The sequence below is a fragment of the Heloderma suspectum genome, chromosome 4 (assembly GCF_057233095.1).
Source record: "Heloderma suspectum isolate Gila_16-S chromosome 4, 16-S_ref, whole genome shotgun sequence".
In the NCBI taxonomy this organism is placed as follows: domain Eukaryota; kingdom Metazoa; phylum Chordata; class Lepidosauria; order Squamata; family Helodermatidae; genus Heloderma; species Heloderma suspectum.
In genome coordinates, this window is record NC_139461.1 from 253,141,821 (window position 1) to 253,169,777 (window position 27,957).

Here is a 27,957-nt window from a genome sequence, read left to right on the forward strand (position 1 = left end):
AGTATTTGTTTTTTGCTAGCTTCTCAGCTGTTTTGTATATATACAGGCCTATCACTTGTGCTGTGCATCATTTGGGGTCTTGCCTCATAGATAAACAGAAAAAGAGATTTCGCCTCTTGCTGTTGAGAATAGAATCACACTGGCACATACAAGCCTACAGGTAAGCTTCCCACGTTTTAATTTCCTCATTTCACTTCAAAACAGGAAACTTCCTAAAAATAAGGGGATTGGTAAAAAGTAAGCTAAAAGGAAAAGTCAAGGAAAAGTCAAGATGGTCAAACCTCTTGAAAACATTGGGGGTTATTCAAAGCCACAGTGATAGACAATCAGCTAAAATATACACTGCAGAGCAGGAAAGATACTTCCAAAAGCAAGCGGGGTTAACAAGCAAGCTGATTCACTGAAAGAAGCGATTAGAAGCAAGAAGGCTTCCTTCAGAAAATGGAAGTATTGCCCAAATGAGAACACAACTTTGGCAAAAGAAATGCAAGCAGACAATATGGGATGCATAAAATTTTTTGAAGAGCATATTGCTTAAAACATTTAAGAGCAACAGTGCAATTTTTTAAAATACATCAGAAGCAGGAAACCAGCTAGGCAGGTGTGGATACAACCCCTATAAACCTAGTAGTTCATAGGTGTAAGAACAGCTTTTAAAAAAAAGCATTTAAAAAGGGTTTCAGGTTGAAGCATAGGTTAAGCCTATTGCCAGGGGACACTCCTTTCCTATCAAGTTTCTCTCACCCCACTCTATTTATCTAGTTTCAGGTGGAGGAAGCGGCAGCCCTGCCTTACCCTGCATACCAACCATCTTTCCGCTTGTCCTTGTGAAGGCTTTTGAGTGCATCCTTTGCTGCTATAATGATGCTCCTTCCTTACTGCCACACTGGGCTCCTTACATGGACCCTGCTATTGACGTTGTCAGCTGAAGTTCAAGGTGAGTACAGAGGGCTCTTGGGGGCCTCTCAGTGTTTAGTTTCGAATATGAAAGGTCCCCGGGCTATGTCTTGCCTGGAAAGCACGCCATCTGGCATCCTAGTTATTGTTTGAGGGCTAATTGCACTCTTTGCATGCTCAGAGGCACTGCCTGTTTTAATATTGGTTCATAAATTAATATTGGTGAAGAAGTTAATACGTTTTAATATTGCCTCATAACTGGCTGTAACCTGCCCAGAGAACATTAGTTATTGAGCAGATTGGAAATATACTATATAAATAAATAAGTTCACTGGTGAAGTTTTGGCATTAAAATCAGGCTCCTGGCTAAGCTCTGAGACCTACAAACACTGTACTGTGGTTTGAGGGGAGCCGAGATCTGCAGATTGCTTCCAATGTTTTGTGCTATTCTCTGCAGAGATATGTCTCACTTCAAGTGCAGTTTATAGGCAGGAACTGGGCCCTTTGTCCAGTCCTTCCTATGCTGTAGGAATGATCAAGTATGGATATATCTCACAAAGAGTCTGACGAAGGCTTCCTGTAACTCACACAAAAGCAGGCAGTTTAATTGTTTGCCAAGAACTGTCTTTCTGTTTCAATTTGGTTTATAATTACAATTGGCCATAGTTATAGATATTCATTATTTCTATGATTTCCTTTCTGCCTTTCTAGCATAAACTGTGCAAGGTGGTTAAACTTGTCTTGTTCTTTTTTATTATTATTATAAATAAATTTCATAAGGTATTGGAAATTTTATCTTTTCTAATTTCTCACTCCCCCTCTTCAAACAAACAAATATAACCACTGGATGGGTCCCTTCAAATTTGCTGTGTATATTGTAAAATAAGCTATTCCCTTCAAAAGCAGCACCTTTGTGGGTAAGGATTTTATGGAGTTGGCTGTGCTAGAAACCAAGATGTCAAAAGTAATAGAGGTGGGCAGAATTTGCTGCCATCCCAACATTGTTGCTAATTTAACAGTCATTTAGCTTTGATGATGTACTAGGTTGTTGTACAGCAGGGATGGGCAGAAGGTAGATTGGGATCTCCCGCTAGATCTCTGAATGATTTTGCAGTAAGTCAGCAAAGATTTCTTGGAATTGTTTAACAGTAACAGCCACAAAATGACTCCACCCCACCCCTAAATTATACTGCTGAAATGAAGAAAGCTGGGGGCGGGGTGTTAACTGGGAGTGTGAGAAGCCGCGTATAGGTGGAAGTTTGGCTAGCCTCACTATTCCACTTGAAGTAATAGCAAAGGATGTAGGAGCTGGCTGTCACATGCAGCTAATGAGCTCACGCCACAAAGGGAAAAAATATAAAAACAGACCAAAGACAGAAGAAAGGGAGAAGAAGGAGAAGACAAGGAGTCCTTGCCTCTCACACTGGTCATTATTTTCTAGGTGTCTAAGTGTGTCCACTTGGTTTTGAGAATCATGACACCACGGGGTAATACTGGCTCTAATTTTTCTTTTAGGAAACCAGTGCTGCCCTCCAACTATAGACAATGGCAGAGTAATATCCACAGGTGACCTCCAGCTTGGTGAGGAAATAACCTTCGCCTGTGAACAGGGGTGAGTTATATGTCACTTGTCGTAACAGCCTCCCCAGCCTCCTTCCCTCCTGATCCAATTTGCCCCAGCTATATGGGCCAGAAAGCCCGTCTAGCTGAAATGCAAAAGAGTATGGATGCAAAACTCACCTCCACCATTCTTCCCACTCTGCATAGGATGCCCGTAAGCGTCCCAGTTTGGAGGCTTACAGGCATCACCACAGGATTGTGCCCTAAGCTGAACTGCAATGCAGAAGACAGTGTGGAGAGAAGACGGGAGAATAATAGGATGGAAGTGGGTGGGGTGAGAGAGAGAAAGCAAATGCGAGTGTGTGAGTGTGGTACGGCTCTGGCCCTGCCCATTTCTAGCATGCAGGTCCCTGACAGATTTGGCCTGAGGGAATGTCCTCTCACAGCAGGTAGAGGTTCCCTGCCTCTGCTCTAAAGCATCCTCTGGGTCCACATGATCATGCTTCTCCACTTTGCCTTCTATTTTACTCTTCCTAAATTTACAAAGGTCAATGCTGCCAAGCATTTTGAACTGAGGAGGTCCACTGTCAAGGACTTTGGAAGTCCAGGATCTCTCATATGAAAGTTTTGCAATCTGTAACTGAGACTGCAGCCACATTAATAAGAGGTTTTATCTTGGTATGGGGGCTTGGAGAGCACTTTTTTTAAACAACAATTCTGTATCCAGAATTGTTACAGTAGGTAGGCTGGTAACAATGAGTGAAAATACTTTTTTCAATCTTGGTGCCCTACCTGTAAAATACCCTCTTCAGAAAGCCTCTCTGGGTAACCATTCCTACTTTTTTAGGCAAAGACCTCTTTATTTGCCCAGACCTCTTTAAATATAACTTGAATTCTGGTTTTAATTATTAATCTGGCTGCTGAAACGTTCTTACTGCTGTGTTATTTTTAACAGTTTTTGAACTGTTGGTTTTATTATTTTGTATTTCTGTAAGTGGCTCTGAGAGTAATGATGCTAGAAGGTGGGATATCAATAAAGTAAATGAAACCTACTAGTGAAGAGAAATCCCGTATTTGCACACTCATTATGTCTCATGAACTAAAATGTAAGACCTCGCTTTCTCTTTAGGTACAGATTAATAGGCCCAAAGACCGCTCGTTGTGTTGTGTCGGACAACACAGTTGATTGGGATAGGCAAACTCCATATTGCCAACGTAAGATGATATTTTCCTTTAATCTTGTTGTGGTTTCTCTCAGTACATTTCAGTGTAAGTCCCTTAGAGCTGAGATTTACTTGATGGATTCATTAAGTGACTACTTCAAAGAATTGAACATCTTTTCAATGAAAATAATTTTTAGTCTGAGTACAGCAGTAACAAAGAAATGAGTGAGTTAGTTATTCCGGACACAGATCATATCAATCTTTAATTAATTAATATGAATTCTCTTCACATCATATCAATCTTTCGCACTAATAACAATGCTTTTGCAGTTAGTCTGCCTGAACTGTTAATACTGATTATTTCCCCCAGAAATCCTTTGTTTTCCACCACCAAAAATTGCCAATGGAAGACACACTGGCGATGATGGAGATGAATATGTATATGGTAGGGGTGGACGAAAGTCACTTACCTGTCCTCGAAGGACGTTCGCGGTGGGGGGGAGGCGCTTCGCTGCTCCCCCCGCGAAGTTCCGGCCGGGGGGGGAGGCTTCCCACCTCGGCCCGGCCGAAATTCAGGCCGGGGGGGAGGCTTCCCGCCTCGGCCGGGCCAAAATTCAGGCCGGGGAGGAAGGCTTCCCACCTCGCCCAGCCGCAAACGCGAAAGTTAAAAAAAACAAACAAAACGCCCCCTGATAGGCTACGTGACAATTCACGTAGCCTATCACGGCTAGATCTGCAAAGTCAGCCGTGATAGGCTACGTCAATCGTCACGTAGCCTATCACGGGTGATTTTTTTTTTTAAAAAAAAGCACGTACGCTAATGGCGGCCCCCATAGGGAGCCGCCATTCGCGTTCCTTATTTAGTCGCTGTAGTCTACGTAAATGTTTACGTAGACTACAGCAAAAAATAAGGGCAACGCAAATCGCTTTTTTTTTTTAAAGTCACCCGTGATAGGCTACGTGACGATTGACGTAGCCTATCACGGCTGACTTTGCAAATCTAGCCGTGATAGGCTACGTGAATCGTCACGTAGCCTATCAGGGGGCGTTTTTTTTTTTTTCTTTGATTGCAATGGCGGCGGCGGCAGCCGGTCAAAAGACCGGCTGCCGCTCCCGCCCCGCTCGAACACCCGCCGAACCGCCGGCCGGACCCGCCGCCGGGAGGGACATTCGGCGAAGGTAAGTCCCGTCCCGGGGGGGTGCGGGGTGCAGGGGGGGTTCGGAGGATTTCTCCCCGAAACTTGTTCGGGGGGCCGAACACGTTGGCGCTCGGCCCCCCGAAGTTTCGGGGAGAAATTCTCCGCCAACCCTAGTATATGGCTCTGCAGTAGCATACACGTGTGACGCTGGCTTATCCCTTATTGGAAATCCAAGAATTACATGTACAACTGCAGAAGATGGTGTGGATGGAAATTGGAGTGGACCAGCACCTGAATGTAAAGGTAATGGAAGTTCGTTCTCGGTATCATGCCTGCAATATGAGAAATTGCTTTCATTGTATTTAATAGCTAGAAAATAGAATTCTTACTATAATTGGATAATTGTGTAATTCACCAAAAATTGTGCTGCAGTATAGCCTCCATGGATTTCAACTGGATTGCAAGCAATTCAGTGGAAGTAGTAAAGTAGTAGTGCTAGTGGGGCACTTACCCTCAGTGTGCTGCTACTTTAAATTGAGGCATTTTGGGAGGTACTTGTAGCCAAGTATTTCATGTACAACGGCGGAAAATGGTGTGGATGGAAAGTGGAGTGGACCTGCACCTCACCGTAAAGGTGATGGAAGTTCATGCTCAGTATCATACTTGGAATATACTAAATTTCTTTGTGTGTAACTGCAAAAAAAAAATATCTTACTTGAATCAGAGAACTTTTGAATCCACCAAGCACTGTATGGCTGTACAGCCTCCATAGATTTCAGTTGGATTGCAAGTGAGGTTGCTGCAATAGCTGTGCTTTGTTTAAATCAAATCATTTTGGAAGGAGCGTTTGGCCCTGATCCAGTTAAAGTTAGTCACTACTAAGTCCCACTGAAAGTAAAGATACTTAAATTTAGTTATGAGTCATTTCTTGGTTTCAATTGGACTTGGTCATCAAAGTTACCTTTAGCTGGATTATGCCTATTGTGCTCAGTGTACCAGACATAATACTACTAATAAAAAACAATTGATGTTTTGCTTCCTGTAATACAGCAAGGGAAAATATTAAGTAATAATTGTTGTCTTGTATACATTTGACTCCCCCCCCCCTTTTTTTTTGGCTCACCCCATTCTGAGTAGTCCTTGTGCAGTAGCAATACTCAACCAAATTCTACATTGTGCTGAAATAATAATTAAAATACAAAATAAGCTCAATAAGGCTTCAATAACCAGTCTCAATGAAAATAACTTGCAGATGTACATTGCAAAACCTGTTTTAATAGCAATACTCGGTAGGAAAAATCTGTCAAATGACATTGGTGAAATAACTTAAGCAGATGCTTCTTACAGTGTAACATCAAATTCGAGGCACAAAATTATTGAGATGATATCTTTTATTAGCTAGTTATCTAAACCTACACTAGAAGTGGGATTAATTTAGTGTGTCTTCTTTGATCTTGGTCTGTGCAGCTTCTATGAACAAAAGGCAGGCGTGGCGAATTATATTTCATCATGGCCAAAGGTGGATAGCTCTTGCTCATTCTAAAGTCCCAGCTGCTTATTTGGTGCAAATGCTGTCTTGGTAAATGCTGCTCTTCTGTTTCCAGTGGTGCAGTGTAAGAGACCAACAGCTTTAAAAAATGATGTATTTCCCTTTTCGTAATACAGGAAGGGAAAATTTCAAATAGTATTTCTGATCCTGCATAGAATTCATTGGGAAGTTGAGGGGCTTGCCCCATCCTGAGAGATCCGTGTGGAGTAGTAATACAAAGAAAATCCTACTTTGGGCTGAAATACCATTTAAAATACAAAATACCACAATTTACCCTGTAGAGGCTAACTGTCCAGCATCAATAGTACCAGCTTGCATATGTATGTTGCAAAAACCTTTTTAATGGCAATACTTCTCTTTCCAGTGGTCCAGTGTAATAGACCAACAATCATAAATGGAAGAGTGGGAAGTGGATTTCAGGCTACATACACATATGATAATGCGATAAGGATTGACTGTGATCTTGGCTATACTCTGAATGGGAACAACTTTATTAAATGTGGGGCTGACAGTTTGTGGCATCCTGCTCTTCCAACATGTGTCATGCGTAAGTATTTATGCCTTTCAGAACAGTTGTGTTGAACTTCAAGCTGAACATCCTGCCTCTGTGTAGAGCTAAACACTTCATCTAGTCATTCCTTTTTTCCCTCTCTTCTCGAGCATCACCACTATTCATCCAGAAGGAGTAGAGACTAAAAGTGAGTTACTTATAGCATTACTGGATTAATAATAAGGCTCAGGCTTTAAAACACAAAGCCTTAAAATACACAGTAGTGTTCCATAAGCATATCTGAATTCTATAATTCTGCATTCTGCCTTTTCTTGTGTTCCAACTAACATGCAGGCCGGGATAGAGAAAGCTGTGATTGTAGGCTTGGGTACTGTGGAACATCTTACTCGTTTTCCTTTAAACAGCTGGCCACCATGCCGTCTCACTAGGGATGTACGAAAGTCACTTACCTTGCCCGAAATTTGATTCGCGGTGGGGGGGAGGCGCTCCGTCCCTCCTCCCCGAAATTCTGGCCAGGGGGGAGGCGCCCTGTACCTCCCCCCTGAAATTCTGGCCGGGGGGGAGGCGCCCCGTCCCTCCCGCCACGAATCCTGGCTGGTCGGGAACGCAAATGGCGGCAGCCATAGCCGCCGCCGTTTGCGTCCCAGCAATCAGCCGTGATAGGCTACATAAATGTTTACGTAGCCTATCACGGCTGAGTAAAAAAAAAAAAACCGCGCGTATGCAAATGGCGGCGCCCATGGGCACCGCCATTTGCGTTCCTTATTTTGGCACATCTAGTCTATGTAAACATTTACGTAGACTACGGCGAAAATAAGGGGAACGCAAATAGCGTAGCGTCTACGCTATTTGTGTTCCCCGTATTTTCGCCGTAGTCTACGTAAATGTTTACGTAGACTAGATGTGCCAAAATAAGGAACGCAAATGGCGGCGCCCATGGGCGCCGCCATTTGCGTACACGCGGTTTGTTTGTTTTTTTACTCAGCTGTGATAGGCTACGTAAACATTTACGTAGCCTATCACGGTATTTTTTTAAAATCTAGCCATGATAGGCTACATAAATGTTTACGTAGCCTATCACTTTTTTTGGTTTTTTGTTTTTGTTTTTTACTGGAAATGGCGGCGGCGGCAGCCGGTCGGAAGAACGGCAGCTGCAACCGCCACCGCCACCAGGGACATTCGCACAAGGTCAGTCCCGTCCCGCACAAGGTAAGACCGTTTCGCCACTGATTTCGGGGGGCCGAATGCGCTGGCATTCGGCCTCCCTGAGATTCGTGGCGAAATCCTCTGACATCCCTACGTATCATTAACTGTGTATGATACTCCCCTTACTTTTGAAAGATGTGTGACATGGGAAGCAGTTTCAGAAACAAAAGATTAAAGGTGTCTTGGGCATGTGGAACTAGTTGCATGGGTTTTTAGATCTGGTCAGTTAATATAATTTAATATACAGGCTACCTATTCTTCAATACTATTTACCCTGCTCTACCCACCACGACCAATGTAGATAAGTGAATTTACACACATGTACGCACACACACCTGTTTACTTATTTATGGGTCAGGTTTCAATTCTAATTATTATGAAGAAGGAACCTTTTTTCTAATTTAGTAACACAACAGATCAAAAACTGCTCTGTATGTGGCACCAATTCGCATTGTGATCCTTGGCTCCTGTTGCCTTCTGACTAATGCAAATTTATTCCAATTATACCTGAAGAGACGTCTTTAAAAATATCAAGTTTCCAGCCCTTGGGCTGTGAATGAGTTATTAAGTATGCAGTCCCTGGTGAAATCTCAGGAGGCAGGCTGAAGGCTGAAAGGGATTTCTTGGTGGAGAGGGGGTCCTGTCAGTGCCATTCATAAGGACTGCATCTCCCCATAACTCACAGAAGCAGAATATGTTACATAAAATAAACATATATTTCCAAAAGCATTTTAATTTTTCAGAGGTGTTTTCAGGGACAGGAGCATGAGAGAAACCTGTCTGTGTGAATCTGCTTTTAACATCAGGGTTGTCATTCCCATGGGGCATTCTGTTCATGAATGCCACCAAACTGCTGCAGGCAGTGGTGGCAAGGCTTTAAAAAAGAGGGGCAAGAAAAGAAATTGTTGGCCACTTCACATTCAGAACCTAAGGCTCCCAACCCTGGAATATAGATGTTCTCTTTGGAGGTGTTGCATACTGGAGCCTTCATTTATGTATACACACAGGTTCGTCTGAGACCACCGCCCCCCGATCCTCTACCCCCAAATGGTCCCCAACCCAACTGAGTTAAGCAGGGATAGGGCATTTGTGATCTTACAAGAGATCAAGAAATAGTAAACACGAGAAGCTATCTTCCCTAGTGTGTACAGGTGTAAGCTAGAGAAACACATCCTGTGGTCCTTCTTACTTATCAAATGCTATTTCCTTTTTTAATTTCCAAGTCCCTGGAACACCATCTGGATAGCATTGAAAAACAGCTGGAACTCGTTTTCCATCTCCTCAACAATCAAGCAAGGGAAGAAGGAGATGGGCAATGATGGGCTACATGTACGTTTTTCTTTTTCTCCAACAAAAAATATTTTCTCAAAATATAAGCTTACATACAAAAGAAAACTTTACAGAAACCGCAGCAGCATATACAAACGAAGAACTAAACATAGCAAATAAACTGAATCATTCAAGATAATGATCATATTGGATCCATCATCTATATGATTCACCAGGCCTAAAAGGACTTATAATGAGTCACTATTAAAATAAAAAATAATTTATTTTTAATTAATTAATTGATAAAAAGCAGTTGATAACTTTTTGCTTAACCAATTAAAAGCATTATGAAACTCTGTTGAGCATTTTCACTTTTAAAGCTTCATTATTACCTTTCACTGTCTTGCGTATATTATTCTACCTGCAGTAAATGTTAATACTTATGAGTGCAATGTTTTTGACAAAGTTAAGAAGAAAGAGAAATTGAGCCACGTTTTAACGGTAGGTCAAATATTTTATTTAGAGTACTTCTACCATTCTCCAGCATTTGGAGGCTCTTTTACAAAACCACCACAAATAGCAGAAGCCTCCTGTGTTTGAGTGGCAATGCCAGTGTTTACCATCTCCCCTTCTATACATTTTGCATATTTTCCAAGGTGTTAAAAGGCGAGCATATTTTCCTGACTTTTATTACTGAAGTACTTGCAAAATTCTGTGAATGAGGCAGGGCGTTTGCATGATAAAAGCCTTGACTGGAAGTGCACTTTTGGTGGGAAGAAAAAAGACCAAAGAAACAGTGCTTACAAGTGGAAGATGACACCACTGGATCCCTCATAAAATCCCATGAGCAAGGCAGGGAGATTGCAGGATAAAAGTCTTATCTGGAAGCAGCCCAAGTGAAAATAAATAAATAAGGATGTGGAAGCAATTTGCCCTTTTTTTCATGGCAGGGAGGAAAGTGAGAAGCTCTCCTCTATTTTTTTTTTTTAAAGGATTGTAAGAAAGATGAATTTGCCATTTCCATTCCCTCTCCAAATATTAGCAGCCAACCACCTTGCAGGGGGCATAAATCCCCTTGACAGTGCCTTTGCACCACTTTGTTTCCTTCCTCTAGGTGTGAGCATCTGGCTGTTTGTCTAGGAACTTCAGCTGTCTGTCTAGGAATGTCAAGGAGATTATCCTCTGTAGGGTGGCATTGAATCACGCCTGTCCCAAAGCTTTATTTAAACACAAGGGACTGTCAAGTGGATGCACCCACGTCATTTACAGCCAACATATGTAGTAGAAAAGTCGAAATGCACATGTGATTTGTAAGGAAAGTGTGCAAGTAGCAGAATTTTCTTTAACAGAACACCTTCAAACTGAATAGGACACCACGCTGTCTGTTATCAAAGATCTGCTATCAACTCAGACAGTTTGTGAAGACAAGGATGATATTGTGTGCCGGAGTCTTCCCAGGGAAAGATGCCGTATTTGCAGATGAAGTGTGTGAACAGTGGCATGTAATCTCTGAAGGGCCCCATCTCCCACATGGCAGTGATTTAGGATTTTCATCAATGTCTGCATCTTCACCAGCTGTTGCCCATAGTTCCTGCCATTGTGCAAAAACGTCTGGCAGCAGTTGCAACTCTCCCATCACACTCAGTGCAAAAGGAAAGAATTGTGTCCCTGGATAATCTTATAGTGGATGTCACACAAACAAGTATGATAACACAGACAGTTAATGCATAGCTAAACATAGTTCTGAATGGGATTGGTACAGTCTATTATGATCCCTGGCCTGCTGTTGTCAGCCTGTTCCAAAGATTTAAAGTGAGTGGAATATATATAGAGAGAGAGAGGGAGAGGCAGGCTTTCTGTATATTTTTAGTTAAATTTTAAATGCCACATTTCGTTAAATAGCAATCATTTACCATTTGAATACATAAAATTTATTTAGATAAATGTGTTTAATTGTTTAAAATGAAGATTTAAAATGCCCCTTTGCATGATTTTAAAGTGCCCTTTTGAGTTCATCCCCCCCCCACTCAACCCAGTGAAAATTCCTTAAAAGTCCTGCGGTGCAATCCAGATGTGGGATTATAACTGAAATATTCAATTCCATCTTCTGACAAATCACCAGTGGCTATGAAGGTACGTAAAGCAATGTGCTTTGACTCCTCAAGGATGCTCCGAACAGCCTTTCACAGCAGCCCAAGCACGTAACATTTCTCGCTGTAGCACTATAAGTGTGTTAAATGCAGCTTGGTTTACTGATATGCTTTCAGTTTGAGCTATTTTAATGCCACACTGCCTAGCGGTGCAATCCAGATGTGGGATTATAACTGAAATATTCCATTCAATCTTCTGACAAATCACCATTGGCTATGAAGGTACATGAAGCAATCACGCAACACATTGCCATGGACATGAATAGAGCCATGTGTGAGAGTTAGTGACTGTCAAGGGCTCCTTGGAGGCCTCTCTCAGTCTAATCCAGTAGCCAAGTCCAGACACAGACGAAGGGATTCCTTTCAAAGCTTTATTCTTCTTTTACAACTTAACAACTATACCATTTGCAACTAGACCTGAGCAGCACCGAACCTATGCCCTAAGTTGGAACAGTTGGTCCCCATTTGAAAAGGAATTACTGACAGACCCCTGAACTTAAGGACTAGGGAGAGTCCCTCCCCTTTTCCCTTCGATCCTCTGGGCGCAGCCGTTGTTTGTGCGCCAACCGGGCACTCCGCCTCCTTTCCGCACCCTCCATCTGGCGCCGCTCTCTGCGTCGCCGTCCACCAAGTTTGCTATCCACTCTCTGTCACTCCCTGGACTGCTATCTAAGCTAGGAATGCTGGTGGGAGGAATCTCCGTCAGCTGTTGGCCCTGGGAAAGAGGAGCGTGCTCCCCTCCCAGGAGTGACTGCTCTTCCTCAGAATGAGAACTACTCTGGGATTCTATGGGCTCAGTGTCCACCCTGACAGTGACATCTCATGAAGTCAGAGATCATACTGCTCTGTGGCAGTGTCTTCAGTTCCATAACATTATGCCTTGCTGCTTGCTGATAGCACACCAAATATGTTTAAAGTTTACTAGCTCCCAAAAAGAGCATGAGGAAAGCAGAGATAAGACTTTGGAGCAGTGGTATGGGGGAACAACAAGAAAGCACCTGACAATAAAGAAGAGGTGTGGAAAACAATTGGAAATGGTCTAAACTTGGTGAGCAGACATTAATTTCACAGTTGCTTTGCTCATATTGGGCTAGTATATTCGAATGTGTCTGTCTCTTCTGCTTATTACCCAAAGCTCTGTAGATGGCAACAATGTTTTAAAATACAATATGACTGAAGGTTTAATACTTTGCAATAAAGAGCAGTTATTGCACTGATATTTTCGTAGGCAGCACATCATTTTGATGTTTTTGTTAGAGCATAGACATGTTTTGTTAATTACTTCCTTACTGAAATATGTCAGGCTAGTTCGTGACCTGAAAAGGGGCTGTGCATGCATGCATGCATGTGTAAAATATGTTGAAAATGGGGGGAAATTGCAAACTAAACATTCCCTTTCAAAGTAATTCCATACCTGAAAGAAAGTTCTGTGCTGGATAGAATGTTGATTTCCAGGTTGAGCAGTACAGTGTTTACTTGCAGTCTTATCTTCCTAGGTATTTACATAAATGCTTACAATTGCTTGAATATAATAAAGTTTCCGTCAATGTACGTTTGTTTCCTTCCTAAGCTATGCTTGTTACTTTCCACCTATTGTTTACTAAACTGAACCTTATATAGGCAGTGCTTTATTACGCAACACATATTTACAAAAGGAATTAAATCACTTTCTCGGCCATGTTCAATCCAAATGGAGAACACTGGTTATTTCAAATAATCACATTGGACTGGCTACTCCAGGTGGATCCAGCCCTTGGTCTCTCTTCTCTGTGCTGGAGTCTTCAAGCTCTTGCTTCTCCTCTCCCAATGGCATTAATATTCGTTTTAGAAAATTTCTGCACTGCCTTTCAGCCCCCAAGACTGCCTCCAAGATTGAAAAACAAAAATACAATAATATGAGATAAACAAATAAAACACATCAGTTAAATCATTAAAACAGCAAGAGGGGAGAATAAAACAAATTGGTCAGTTTAAACATACATTGCTGCTTCTGATTGCTGACTTGCTCCCTCACATGCTGCGTCAGACCTGGCCCCTGGTTAGTTTTTTTATCCTAACCTCATTTTTCAGTGGAGCCTTGACTTTCCAATTGGCTCACAAAAAATCAGTAGAAAGAACAATTAAAATGTATTGCATCCAGCACAAGAAAACCAATGGCAGGACAATCCTAAGAGCCTTTGCTTCCAACCTCACAATTGGGCTTCACTGCTGACAATCACAACTGATATCACCTTCTGACACTTGAAGCTACAACAAGGTTGAACATCTCGCCATAGGTGCTGCTGGTCACCTGGCACCACAGATCCCTACAGTAAGAGTCTTGGCTTGGCTTCTTAAAGCCTTTGTTGACTTGCTTTCAGACCATTCAGACAAGCTCTTGGAAAATTTCTATTCATTTCCAGTAAACAACTGGCACAAAACATGGAAAACAAACCATTTCAATTGGACTGAAATTATTTCTCTTTCTTTTCACATAAAGGCTGGCATCCATGTTGAAAATTAAGGGAGGAGTTAATCATTTATCCTTAATCTTCCATTTGCCTGACCTGAAAAACCAACTCTTTGTTTAATTTGTTTTTGCTATTTTCTCAGCTGTTTTGTACAAAGAGGTCTATTATTTACATATATATATATAGGTCTGCCTCATAGATGAATCAGACAGGAAAACAAATTTCTCCTCTTGCTGTTGGGAATAGCCTCAGACTAGGGTCTGGGCACCTGCAAGCCGACAGGTAAGCTTCCCACACTTTAATTACTTCCTCATTTCACTTCAGAATAGGAAGCTTCTAAGAAAAATCAAGGTATTGGTAAAAAATAAATTGAAAGCAAAAGTCAAGAGAGGGTCAAACCTCTTGAAAGCAGTTGGGCTTTTTCAAAACCATAGCAATAGAAACTCAGCTAGAATGTATAATGCAGATCAGGAAAGGTATTGCCAAGTAAGATACTGCCAAGACCAGGTATGGTTAACAAGCAGAGTCCAGCTATTACAGGCAAGAAGGCTTCATTCTGAAAATGGAAGTACTGGCCAAATGAGGAGAACAAAAGAAACACAATTTTGACAAAAGAAATGCAAGCAGACATTACGGGATGCATAAAAGAATTTAAGGAGCATATTGCTTAAAACATTTAAGCACAACAATACAACTTTATTTTAAAATACATCAGAAGCAGGAAACAAGCAAGGGATGGATGGATACAACCTATGAACCTAGTAGCTCATTGGTGTAACATCAACTAAAAAAAAGTATTAAAAAAAAAAGGCTAAACCTCTTGACTGTGGGAACTCCTCTCGTATCAAGTTCATCCCCACTCAACTCTATTTATCTGGTTTCAGGTGGAGGAAGTGGCCACCCTACCTAACACTGCCTACCATCCTTCTGGCTGCTCTTGTGAAGGCCTTTGAGTACTTCCTTTGCTGCTGCAATGGTGTGTCTTCCTTATTGCCACACTGGGCTCCTTACGTGGGCTCTCCTGTTGTCATCATTGTCAACTGAAGTTGAAAGTGAGTACAGACTACAGAGGGGTCTTGGGTCCCTAACCGTGTTTAGTTTCTAAACTGAGAGGTACCAGGGCTCTTGTTTTTGCCTGGAAGACATGCCGTCTGGCACCCTAATTATTGTATGGGGCTAATTGTGTTATGAAGTACGCTTTAATTTACATGAACTTACATATTGCAGGCATGTAAACCAAGCATACCCATGAGGAATCTTTTGGCATTGAACTCTGAAAGCTTAGGAAAATCTGATATTCAGAAAGCTGAGAGAGTCAGAGACCACAAACAAGGTCCATGAAAGCAATTCTTTGTTCTATTAAAGAAGAATTTAAAATTAATGAAAACCACACATCAAGGAAATTAGAACCATATATACATCAGGGGAATTAGAATCACACATTTAAAAGATCACAAGAAATGTAACATCAGTAATAAAGCTAGGTTCAATGTGATATATAGAAAAACATCAGTTTTAATTCAATAATTGGGCTAAAAGTTAGCAGCTGGCATTTAAATTAAAACTAACCCTTGGAGAGGGAAGCAAATTCCAGTCCAACCTCTGTGGTCATGAGTGCCTTTCTAGCAAAGCATGTTCGTGTGCGTGCATGCATGCATGCATGCATGTGTCTATAGCTGATTATGGAGAAGAAGGAAGGAAGGTGTCAGGGGCTCCTTGGAGGCCTCTCTCAGTCTAATCTAGGGATGGTGGAGAATTTCTCCCCGAAACTTCGGGGGGCCGAGCGCCAACGTGTTCGGCCCCCCGAACAAGTTTCGGGGAGAAATCCTCCGAACCCCCCCCCGCACCCCCCCCGGGACGGGACTTACCTTCACCGAATGTCCCTCCCGGTGGCGGGTCCGGCCGGCGGTTCGGCGGGTGTTCGAGCGGGGCGGGAGCGGCAGCCGGTCTTTTGACCGGCTGCCGCCGCCGCCATTGCAATCAAAGAAAAAAAAAACACCCCCTGATAGGCTACGTGACGATTCACGTAGCCTATCACGGCTAGATCTGCAAAGTCAGCCGAGATAGGCTATGTCAATCGTCACGTAGCCTATCAGGGGGCGTTTTTTGTTTTTTTTTTAAACTTTCGCGTTCGCGGCCGGGCGAGGCGGGAAGCCTCCTCCCTGGCCTGAATTTCGCGGGGGGAGCAGCGAAGCGCCTCCCCCCCACCACGAACGTCCTTCGACGACAGGTAAGGGACTTTCATCCACCCCTAGTCTAATCCAGTAGCCAAGTCCAGACACAGACAAAGGGATTCTTTTCACAGCTTTATTCCTCTTTTACAACTTAACAACTCTACCGTTAGCAACTAGATATGAGCAGCAGAATACCTATGCCCTAAGTTGGAACAGTTGGTCCCTGTTTGAAAGGGAATTACTGGCAGACCCCTGAACTTAAGGACTAGGGAGAGTCCCTCCCCTTTTCCCTTGGATCCTCTGGGCGCAGCCGTTGTTTGCGCGCCAACCAGGCACTACGCTTCCTTTCTGCGCCCTCCATTTGGCGCCGCTCTCTGTATCGGCGTCACACGTCCATCAAGTCTGCTTCCCGCGCTCTGTCACTCCCAGGACTGCTATCTAAGCTAGGAATGCTGGTGGGAGGAATCTCCCTCAGCTGTTGGCCCTGGGAAAAAGAAGTGCGCTCCTCTCCCAGGAGCGACTGCTCTTCCTCAGAATCGGAACTACTCTGGGATTCTATGGGATCAGTGTCCACCCTAACAGAAGGAAAGAAATTTCAGCCTGGGATAATGTGAATGGGGGAGAAATAAATTGGTTTTGATAATGTGAGAACATTTTGGAGGGGGATAGAGAATATGCAGGGTTTTAAAACAAAGTGGATAAAGAGTCTTTAAAAAAAACCAGGGAGCCCCAAACCCAAAAGCTTTGAAGCTGAGGGAAAATAGTAGGGGAAATGGAGAAAAAGAGATCAATTAGATCAATTATGGATCAATTAGAAGGAAAATAGAAGTTAATGCAAAGATATACTAGTCATCATCTGCTGACTTGTGAGCACAGGGCTTTAGCCTTTTCTGGAAAAGAAGGGGAGACAGAAGAAAGAGGGGTTGCTCTTCCAAGCAGCAAATATGGAGAGTCCTTCCTGGATGGGAAGAATCTTCCCAGAAATCCAGGGATCTGAGGTGCTCTTTTTATTCCTCCTCTGAGTATTAAGTAATTAAAAACAAACAGAACAACTGTTCTATGGAGATTGTCCATAGGATGTTGGCAAATGGATATCAGGCAGTGATCTGGTTCACACATCACAACTAACGTGTGAGACCAAGTGAGTGTGCTTCTTCTTGCCCACTTTCGCTTTGTGAAACAACCCAGGAATGGCCAGCTCCTGCTGGGTTATTTGCTGTGATGTCTGAACCTGGCAGTCTGGGTTGCTGATGGAGAAACAACCTATAATTTCAACCCATGGTTTGTTGTTGGGTTAAAACTCTGAATTGTTTCTCCATCAGCAACCCAGACTACCTGGTTTGGCCATCATGGTGAACAACCCAGGACTGGGGCATTCCTGGACTGATTGGCAAAGGGGAAGCAGGTGGGCTTCTCGCTCACTTGCATGCAGTCATGACTAACGCATGGTTTAAACAACCCTTGGGAGTTGTGATGTGCAATCCGGATCACTAAGAGAAGAGAAATGGCTTGCTTTCTCCTTTGTGATGTGAAGAAAGGGGCAGAGGGAGGTGAGATGATGGCTAATATCTCTGATATCAGAGCTCCAGGTGAGAAAGATGACCAGGAGGAATTAAACTGGAATTTTTCATTCCATCTGGCTTAAGCAGGGTTAAAAAATCAGCATAAAATATTTCTTAATGGGTACTTCTGTAATAGGCACCCTGAGCCAAGTTCTGAAAGCTGCAAGTGTTAATACAGAAGAATTAAGGCAATCAGAACACAAAGGCTGGCCAGAGGGTTGTTTGCAAGAAGTCAAGTAGGCATGACGGTGCAGGGCCTGAATGTCCTGATGGAATGTATTATTGTGCTCTCCTCAAAGACCTAAATACAGCCCCCTTTCCCTGACACAGACCATGGGCCAATCTTCATGGCAATGGAATGAGAAGTGCTTTCTGGTTTTCTCTGGGTTTTCATGAAATGGGCTTTGGTCTGTCAGCAGCAGATGAAGAAAGAAAAGCAGAGTATGTGCTACCTAAAACTCTGCTTTTCTTGCTCTGTGTGCCGCTGATGGGCCAAAGCCAATTTCATGGAAAACATCATCAACCCCATAGGTGCTGCTCAGCAAATGAGAGTTGTTCTCCACCCCTGTCCACACTCCCCTGCTCAGGGAGGTTTGCTGGTAAGTAAGCCCCTGTAGTTTACCCCACCCTCTCTCCCCTCTCACCCAGCATTGGGGTGAATCCCTGTCCTGTATCTCGAGAAAAAAGCAAACCTCGATTTCATCCTTCCCTCCCATTTTAATCTCCACAGGAATGGCTTCCTATCCCCTGTAACATCAGGTGGAGTTGGGTCCTCTTTTAACCCCAAGATCACATCCTTTTTAAACTCGTGTTAATTTTTCCCCTGGCTCCTGCCTTGCAGTCACAAACTGCCAGGCAGAAGGCTTCTCACCACCACATATAGTCACAGCACGATCCCCATGAAGGCTAACTTGAAAGTAAGTCCCATTGAAGTCAGTGAGGCTTACTCCCCTGCTTGAGACTGCATCGGAGCTAGATTTACTTTTTACTGGGGAGGGAAACTCACTTCTGAGTAAACAAGCACAGAAAGGGGGGGGTGGCTTCACCGAGACTCTCATTCAGCACTGGGATATGTGAAAGATTAAAAGAGTAATGTGGTTTTATCAGTGGGAAAAGCAGGCTGTATAAGGTGAATGGGCAGAAAAAACTAGTGCAGGATGGTGGGTGATCGCTCCAGCACAACTGAGGGTTTTATCAATGGTACAAGCAGGCTTGTATAGGAATAGAGGAAGCTTAAGCTATTGCAAAGGGGCAAGTCAGGGGGATTCCATGACAGCGGAATGACTGACTCAGAGGCTTCTATCTAGGAATGCAGGAAGGAAACCACTGTGAGGGGGTGACTCAGTGTGACTGTGGAATGAATGAATCCAAGGCTGGAATGAATCCAGAACTGCAAAATACCCCTCCTGCAGGCCCCTGCTACTGGCCCCTCTTTCTCCTTCCCCTCTGTGTATTCTTTATTGATGAGGAAAAGGGAATGGAAGGGGGGAGGAAGGACGGCCCCACCCCTTGACCCCCTTGACCACATCACTGCCATGGTGTGCCACCACCTTGCCCTGAATATTCAAAACGGTGGTGGCCACTGCAACGAGACACCCCACAGGGAAATTCACCCATGATGGTTTCTGGTTATATGCAAACCAGGGCTCTTTCTCTTGCATCAGGCTCCCATTGGTGGATCTCAGAGTTCTAGTGAAAAGATCCCAGAAGCCTGAAGTCTGCCCACCCCATTGTAAAGAACAACATGGTCTCAAGGCACATGAGGCAGCCAACTTGCTGAAGCTAAGCAGGTCTGGGTCTGGTCAGTGCATGGAGGGGAGACCACCTGGGAGCCACATGTAGCCACCTTGAGTTCCACATAGGGATGTTGGAGGATTCCGCCACGGATCTCAGTGAGGCCGAATACCAGTGCGTTTGGCCCCCCGAAATTAGTGGTGGAACGAAGCACCCCGCCCCACCACCCCGCGAAAGGCGCGCAAAACGGAGCACCTACCTGGTGCTGTTCGCGCTGTTTTGCGAATTGCGGCTGTGTCTGCGGCCGCCATTCGCTTCTTCATTATTGCCGTGATAGGCTACGTAAGTATTTACGTAGCCTATCACGGCAATAATGAAGAAGCGAATGGCGGCCACAGACGCAGACGCCATTCACAAAACAGCGCGAACTTACGTAGGCTATCACGGCAAAAGACAGGAACGCAAATGGCGGCTGCTGTAGTCCGCCGCCATTTGCGTTCCCTTTTTTTTGCCATGATGGGCTACGTAAATATATACATAGCCTATCACGGCAAAAGACAGGGACGCAAATGGCGGAGGCTATGGCGGCCACCATTTGCATCCCTGCAGAGCCCAGTGGCCGGATGTACTAATCACAAACAGTATTCAACCTAGTAAGAACAGTTAATAATTATAAGCTACAGTAACACGATAGATACAGCAACTGAAGAAGATCCTCATGCAAGAGAAGATAGCTCTAAACAAACAGGCCTTTAGAGCCCACTGAAACACTTTCAGTGATGAAGCTTTAGATTTCAACTGGAACACAGTTTCACAGGTATCCAGAGCATCCACTGATGTGCAGTGCTACAATGAATCAACTCACCTTCCAAACTTCCCATTTACCTTCATCTCCAGGTGATTGCAGCTCTCCAAACAAACGCCGCTATGCTACATTGAAGAATGGCAAACTAAAAGAGAGCTATCCTGTTGGGACTGTTCTGCACTATCATTGCATCCCAGGTTATGAAAATATACCCGGAGTGACTCCTTCTATTCAATGTCTTCACAACTCAAAATGGGCAGAACCTGTCAGGTTTTGTCAAAGTGAGTGTCTTTGTCACAGTTGTACTTTTGCCAACAATGATGTCTCTCATGAAATATTGATTGAAAGATGTGCAAAGATCCAATGCTCTCAGAAGCTTTCAGCAGTTTTGTTTTCAGTTTCTAGTTTATGCAGAGTTCAAAAAACTGCTAATACGCTGTCAAATCAGTAGCTTCACTTAATTAGCTGCGCATGTAGAACTGAAGGGCAACCTTCACAGACAAGGCCAGCTATCTTGGCTGTGGGTTCTGCAAACTGTTGCATCCCAGGTTATGAATATATTCCTGGAATGAGTCTACTACATGTCTCTACAATTCAGAATGCCAGAACCGCCTACATTTTGGAGAGGTAAATAAAACACCTGATCAAATAGCATGCCACATTGCTTTATCTGACCCATGAGGAAAGTGATTCAGGGGAACCATAGGGCTGCCAACCTTTGAACCACACTCTTCTAGATTTCCTTTTAGGACATATGCGGGCACCCTGTGGGCCTCAGGCAGCCTCTGGCTGCTGTCCATTCAGACTGCAGACCCCCAGGCAGCCACACCCACTTTCTCCCACAGCCAGGTGATCTGCCATCAGCTAGAAATGGTAGGGAAGGACTGCTGTTCTGGCACTCCTGTCAGCAGTGCCCCAGCAGCAATCTCATTCAGGACTACCAGAGGGAGGTTTTAATCTTCCCATCCCCCAGCTACCACCATTTCTCGGCCATAATAGCAGTGGGAAATGGCAATCTCAGCAGGAGTTCCTGCAGGAGGTGGGGGAGAGGAAAGACGCTTTAACCTCCCCTGCCCTGCCCTGCCCCACCAACAATCCCAGCCTCCTATGTCAGCAGGCAGGGAAGGGAGGGTTAAACCTCTCATCACTGCATATGGGGTGTGTGTCTGTGTGCACAACCAGGCAATGCATGCAGCCCTTAGGGCCAAAAGGGTGCCCAGATCTGCTTTAGCACCATTTTTCTCTGCAGCAGTTAGCAGGTGATTATAATGCTTATCCCCAGGCCATGATGAGCATCACCTGCTGATTTCAGCATATTGAAACTCTGTTAAAGTGACAGGAACACACCAGGCCAATTGACTTCTCAAGACGTTCATCTGACCTGAAAGGCATTATTCTCTAGGGCTCTGTAAGTGTGTCCCCTTTGTTGTAAGAATCATGACACCATGGGGTAATACTGGTCCTAACTTTTCTTTTAGGAAGGCAATGCCACCCTCCACATTTAGAGAATGGCAGAATAGAACCTTCAGGTGACTTCCGGCTTGGTGATGAAGGAACCTTTGTCTGCGACAAGGGGTGAGTTGTAGGCCACTTATCGTAACAACTTGGTTTTATGAAAAAATGCTGGGAGGGATCCAGCTCCAGGTTTCTGAGGGTCTTTAGGCAAGCCACCTTCAGTGGGACCCCTCCCTCAGTGAGTCTACCTTCTCACCATTGTCATTACCTGCTATTGCTCCTCATCCCCCCCCCCTCGTACCATTAACACCACCTGCTTGCTTGACAGGCAGGGAGACAGTGAGGCTGCAGTATCTACTGCTTCTCCTTCTCACTACTTCTGTTTTCTGGCCCAGAGCAAGAAGCATGTAAACAAGCAGGTTGCAATGATGAAGAGGAGGAACAAGTCCCAGGGGCACTTGTCAGTGGCCCTCTGTTGGGATCTGGGCCCTCAGCAGGTGCCCAACCATGCCTACATTTGACACTGCCCCGATTATATATTATAATTATTTATACCCCAGCTTTAAGGATAGAAATCCTTCCAGGGCAACTTAAAATCAGACTAAATTAATAAAATTACAGTAAGACAATATCAAAATAGAACTCATCAGAATCCTTCCTACAGGGGAGTCATGTCAGTTAGCCCTGCGGGGCAGAGAGGTGGGGAGAACAGTCCAGCAGGAGCAGGCTCTAATGTCATCTTTGCATGCCTTGCTTTCATTCAAAATTGCTATACCAGGGGGATTTTGGTCTTCGGTGTAGGTTGTTGCTGTCCTGGCAAGCTGGATTGAGAGTGGGCAGTTCTGCCTAGTTGCATCTATGGGATTCTGGGGCTATTTTTCTGGAGATTCTTGATACGTCTATATGGACCAGTGTCATTTTTTTAATGGTCTGCTACTGGATTGGGAAATTGCCAGCCAAAAGCAGGACATGAGTGCAATAACAACCTCACACTTGTGTTCCCCAACAACTGGTATTCAAAAGCATACTGCCTCTGATACTAGAGGTAATATATAGCCATCATGACTCAGTAGCCCCACCATCAGCTCCAACCCTGCCTAATGCTGGTATGTGACCCCTACCTTGTCCAACCTAGGTGGGTGGCAACCAGTGAAAGAGCCTTTTCAGTTGTGGTGCCCTGCCTCTCCACAGAAGGCCTTTCCTGGCATCCACTCCTATGCTTTTTCGCACTAGGCAAAGACTTCTTTATTTAACCAGACCTCATTAAATATTACGTGATCTGATTTTAACCCAATTGCTGGTATGTTCTTGCTTCTCTGATGTGCTTAACTGTTCTTGAACTGCTGGTTTTATTATCTCATATTTTTTGTAAGTTGTCTTGGGAATAGTGACAGCAGAAGGTGGCCTAAGAAATATCCCCATTATGTATCATGTACTAAACACTCATTGCATGCACTAAAATGTAAGACTTCTCTTTCCCTTTAGGTATAGATTAATAGGCCAAAAGATCGCTCATTGTGTTGTGTCGGACAATACGGTTGATTGGAATAGAGACACTCCATCTTGCCAACGTAAGATAATACTTTCCTTGAAGCTTGTAAAGTTTTCTCTCAGTGCAGCTTCCTTATTGCAAATATTTTAGTCTATCCAGGTTTTAGTATAGGATTGGCTAAAATGCCTAAAAATGGCTAAAAATTTGGTACAGTTCCTGAAAACTTCCATGAGAAGCAACTATGGATTTCCATATATTATCCATCATCCATCCTTCGTTCCTCAACATTCTAGTTGTTGTGCATGAAGCCCAACTTTCAAAAACCAACAAGATTCTTATATGAGGAAAATTAGTGCACAACATTGTCTGAATACGGAATTAAAAATGAAGGAGCTCACACACAGTTGCACACACTCTGCAAGGAAGGGTGACAGTTGCCAAGATTCCCAGTGGGGTAGACATGTTAGTATGTTGTAGCAAAGACAAAATAGAATCTTGTGGCACCTTAAAGACTACCAATTATATTATGGCATAAGGTTTCATAGACGCTATTCAATTCGTCAGATGCCTGAAGAGTTAACCTCTAGACCTGCCTGTGCTAGCTGGCCACCCTAACAGCTCAGAGAGAGGATGCGAAGTGGGGCTGTGGTGGACATCATACTGTTCCATGTGGGTACAGTGTTCTTGCCTGAAATCAGCCCAAATATGCTGGCTCCAGCCTTTGGTTCTTATACTCTGTTCCCAGCTATCTGAGGGAGTCCCTCCCTCAAGCCCCTTTGTCATATCCCCCCCCCCCCCGAAGAGTCTTCTTCCAATGAAGAACTTGCCTTACCTGAGCTTGAGAGCTCTCCTTCCCCAAGGATGTTCCAGAGACAGCTTCGCAGAAGGATAGTAGTTGTGCAGCTAAAGAAGAGGCAGGACCATCTGGAGTGCCTGATGGGGGCCTCCCTTCTCCAATTCATCTATCCCAGAATGACTCGGATTCAGAGCCGGACGTGGCAAAACCTCAAGAGTGACAAAGAATGAAATGTAGGCAGTAAACCCATCCTCTCCGGAAAAGCACCAGGTTACAAACAAGGAATTCAGCTCTGTAAAAGACTCCCTTTTCTAGTCAGCTTTGCCAGAAAGCTCGCTAATGAGTTACAGCTAGGAGTTGGGTGTATCGTGGCTCAGGCTACTATAAAAGCTAAGCCAGGGAGCTGAGCTTCCCTGCTGAATACAACATCTTGGTGTGCTTCCCATGTTCGTGTGTCTTCAGTGATCCTGACCTTCTACCTCGGAAACCAGACATTCTTAGACCTTTGGACTGGACCTGACTTGCCTCTTGCTTCATCCTTGTCTGGATACCATGCTCAGAACTTTGCCTGGTGTGACTTTTGGACTACTTGACTTTTGACTTTTTGGACAAGCCTTTATCAACCTGCTATGAGTAGAAGCAGCCTTGAAGAGGCCATTATTAGTCATTACTGCTTCTGCTGGCAGGGCTCCCAGTCCCAGCCTAATTAAGTGGACTATGTTTGGAAAGGTTTGCTAAGACAGGACAAATTATGTTCAGCCTTTTGGGCAGAATGGAGGCTGCTTTGCAGGAGAACCAGATTCTTCAGGACCAAGTGACTCAACTCTCTGCTGCGGCAGCAACCTTGCAGGACCAACTGAACCAGCTCAGGGTTCAGCTGCCACTTTCTCAAATGCCACCCAAACGCAAATGCCCTGTAGCACCCCCTGAGAAGTTTGATGGGACTCCTGATAAATTTCCAGCTTTCGTGGCTCAATGAGTTGTATAAGCATCTGTGCTCTGAGAACTTCCACAGAACAGGTCCAGGTGGGGTTCATCATGCTGAGTCTGCTTACTGGCAGATGAAACTGCATCTCTCGTTGGCATATCATCCACAGTTGGATGGCCAAACTGAGTGTACCAATGTAACCATGGACCAATATCTATGCTGCTAAGTGAACTACCAGCAAAATAACTGGTTAGCACTGTTACCTATGGCCGATTTCATGTATAATAACCCCCTATATTCCTCCACTCAAGAGACTCTGTTCTTTGCTAACTATGGATACAACCCCCAGTTCTTCCTAACCATGTCAGTCTCCTCTGCTGTTCCTGCTGCAGACCAGCTTATCCAAGAACTCTAGGCTGTACATGCATTACTACAGGAATAGCTGGATCACCCCAAGCATGTATATAAAAACTTTGTAGACAATAAATGGCAGTCAGTGCCTGCCTTAAAAATGGGGGATTGGGTATGCTTATCCACCCGGCATCTCCCATCGCAATGACCAAGCCGGAAATTAAACTCTCACTTCTTCCCCATAGCCCAGATCAACCCTGTGACCTTTCGATTACAGTTACTGTTGTCCCTGCACATCCACCCTGGCTTCCTCCACTCTCTCTTAGTTATGGTTATGTCTGGCCATCCTCTCTGCACTCAGGCAGCACCACTGCTGCCTGTAATGGTGGATGGAGAGGAAGAATATGAAGTGGCCGATATCCTGGACTCTTGCATAGACCATGGACATCTACAGTATCTCATGAATTGGGCAGGTTGCAATCCTGAGTCCTGGGAATATGCCTCCCATGCCCAATCTTTGGTACACTGGTTTCACCACCAGTATCCAGGGAAACTTGGGGAGGGGAATGATGTCATCCCCCCACCCAAAGAGTTTTCTTCTGATGAAGAACTTGCCTTACTCAAGCTCCAGAGCGTTCCTTTCCCCGAGGATGTTCCATGCTTCCTTTCACATCCCTTTGTTATTTTGACTGCCGGCTGTCAGGAGACAGTCATCAGCACTGTAATACCAGTGGTCTCTGTAACTTACAGTCTTGGGGTGTTCTTCCAGGGATTGCACAGGCTTGTCTTATCTGGCTTTGTACTGTTCTTGGTTTTGGGGAGATTAGGCATCTTTTAATCTCCATATATTCTCTTTCGTCCATCGTTCCCTCCCCCAGTCCCAACGAATACGTGAAGCCCAGTGTGGTTTTTGACCTCATCCAACATACTCATCATAACAGTTGTGCCATCAACTGTGCCTGCAGCCTCTTCCAAGCCAGGGAAGTGGTATGCTGAAGTGACATGAGTTTTGACTGCAAAATCACGTGATGGGAAATTACAGAGACAGCATCAGATGGAGCAAGGACCCAGAGCCATTTCTGTAAAGAGGGAAATTCTGATTGGAGGAAACATTAAACTTAGTGACTAAAGTCATAGTAACCTCTGCATTCCCATGTGAATGAATGCATTTAATCAGGAGCCCAGTACAGCATGTTCTTTCAGCCACCTTTCATTGTTCCTAGGATTAGCAAATATTTGTACGACTCTAATATTTCGGTTCCAACTAAAGTGATATTTAACTTTGCTTCTTAATCACTGTTAGGGAAAGAGTAGAGCAATAAATAAAAATACTAATTCCCTCAAACACAAACACATGACGCTATTTCCAGGATATGTACCTGACATTATTGCAGCATTCTAAATGATACAGACTCAGTTTTCCATCTGGCAGAATGGATTAAACTTCTGTTCATTTCTTCTCAATAAATACTTTGTTTCCTGGAGTATGTGTTACCATGACAAAGTCTGTACACATACCTTTAGGTTTGTGATGTTACACTGGACACAAAGCCCTATGAAGAGAGACTGAAAGAACTGGGCACGTTTAGCCTTGAGAAGACTGAGGGGAGATGTGATAGCGCTCTTCAAGTACTTGAAAGGTTGTCACAGAGAGGAAGGCCAGGGTCTCTTCTTGATCATCCCACAGTGCAGGACACGGAATAATGGGCTCAAGTTACAGGAAGCCAGATTCCGGCTGAACATCAGGAAAAACGTCCTGTTAGAGCAATACGACAATGGAACCCATCACCTAGGGAGGTAGTGGGCTCTCCCACACTGGTGGCATTCAAGATGAAGCTGGACAGCCATCTGTCAGGGATGCTCTGACTTGGAATCCTGCATTGAGCAGGGGGTTGGACTCGATGGCCTTGTAGGCCCCTTCCAACCCTACTATTCTATGATTCTATGATTCTAGGTGCTACCAGACAAAATTTTTATCATGACATTACGCTACCATATTCATGGAATTTTACTGGGGGGAGGTGTCCAGATGACAACATGTTCTTCTCCTCCCATGTTTTCCTGCCACTTGTTTCACCTTTTCTCTTCCTGCAGAAAATCTGTTAAGGAAAAAAAGACAGAACAGCTGCACAATGCCTTCTGATTCGTAGCTCCAGGCGCCCTCTGTCTGGAGGCACCCAACAAGTCCAGGCTGCATTGATCTTTTTTTCCATCTGTCCGCATGCTCCCTCCAATTCGCTGCACTGTGGTAGATTTGGGGGGCCGAGGAGAGATTGGGTCAATATTATGTCCTCTGATTACTTTAAACTTCTCAAAACATTCTTTGCCTTTTAGTCCCCGCTGGGCCTTTTTGTATATTTTCCAAGTGTTTTTTTGCCCCACATAATTGTGACATCTGAAAACATATAATTCAGAATAATGAATTATATCCAAGACAAGACATTAATATATACCAGAAGATAGATAAATGTCATTATTAAGATACCATGTACCAGAACCACATCAAACTGGTTATACTAAGCCAGAGTATTGGTCCACCTAACCTCGTATTGCCTAATCTGAACTGAAGGTCTCAGAAAGAACTCTCTCCAATCCTAAAACCTCAAATCTTTTTCACTAGAGATCTCAGGGATTGAACCCAGAATCTGCTGAATGCAAAGCATGAGTGTTCTACCACCAAGCTATAGACCTTCTCCACCATACTCTCAACTGCAGATCCAGTAACTGTACTGTCTGGCATAACCATGGCTCTGCACATCTTTAGTA

The 27,957-nt window shown here is 44.1% G+C and overlaps 3 protein-coding genes across 5 annotated transcripts in view; all 3 read left to right on the forward strand.

Moving 5' to 3' along the window:
* The window catches only part of PFKFB2 (6-phosphofructo-2-kinase/fructose-2,6-biphosphatase 2), a 63,763-nt gene extending 63,631 nt beyond the window's left edge, over positions 1–132 (forward strand). The window contains exon 16 of the transcript XR_014790660.1: positions 47–132. The gene's annotated coding sequence lies outside the window, so the exon portion shown is untranslated. The remainder of the gene's footprint in view (positions 1–46) is intronic.
* Positions 65–14,850, forward strand: LOC146348530 (complement decay-accelerating factor, GPI-anchored-like). 3 transcript variants are annotated; one of them, XM_084853401.1, is made up of 6 exons: positions 65–160; positions 763–937; positions 2,413–2,509; positions 3,587–3,672; positions 6,673–6,855; positions 9,249–14,850. In XM_084853401.1, exons 2-6 carry the CDS (start codon positions 862–864, stop codon positions 9,269–9,271), a joined length of 465 nt encoding a protein of 154 aa, XP_084709527.1. In that variant the 5' UTR covers positions 65–160; positions 763–861; the 3' UTR covers positions 9,272–14,850. The 3 variants fall into 3 exon arrangements, with proteins under 3 accessions (XP_084709527.1, XP_084709526.1, XP_084709525.1); XM_084853400.1 differs by lacking the exon at positions 9,249–14,850 and adding an exon at positions 6,969–7,006; XM_084853399.1 differs by lacking the exon at positions 9,249–14,850 and having other exon boundaries at positions 6,673–7,530.
* Positions 14,851–14,852: 2 nt separating this feature from the next.
* LOC146348531 (complement receptor type 1-like) overlaps positions 14,853–27,957 on the forward strand; it is a 56,471-nt gene continuing 43,366 nt past the window's right edge. Inside the window, exons 1-4 of the mRNA XM_084851672.1 lie at positions 14,853–14,946; positions 20,262–20,450; positions 21,648–21,744; positions 23,110–23,195. Coding sequence (XP_084707798.1) covers positions 14,868–14,946; positions 20,262–20,450; positions 21,648–21,744; positions 23,110–23,195 — 451 coding nt within the window. The 5' untranslated portion in view covers positions 14,853–14,867. The remainder of the gene's footprint in view (positions 14,947–20,261; positions 20,451–21,647; positions 21,745–23,109; positions 23,196–27,957) is intronic.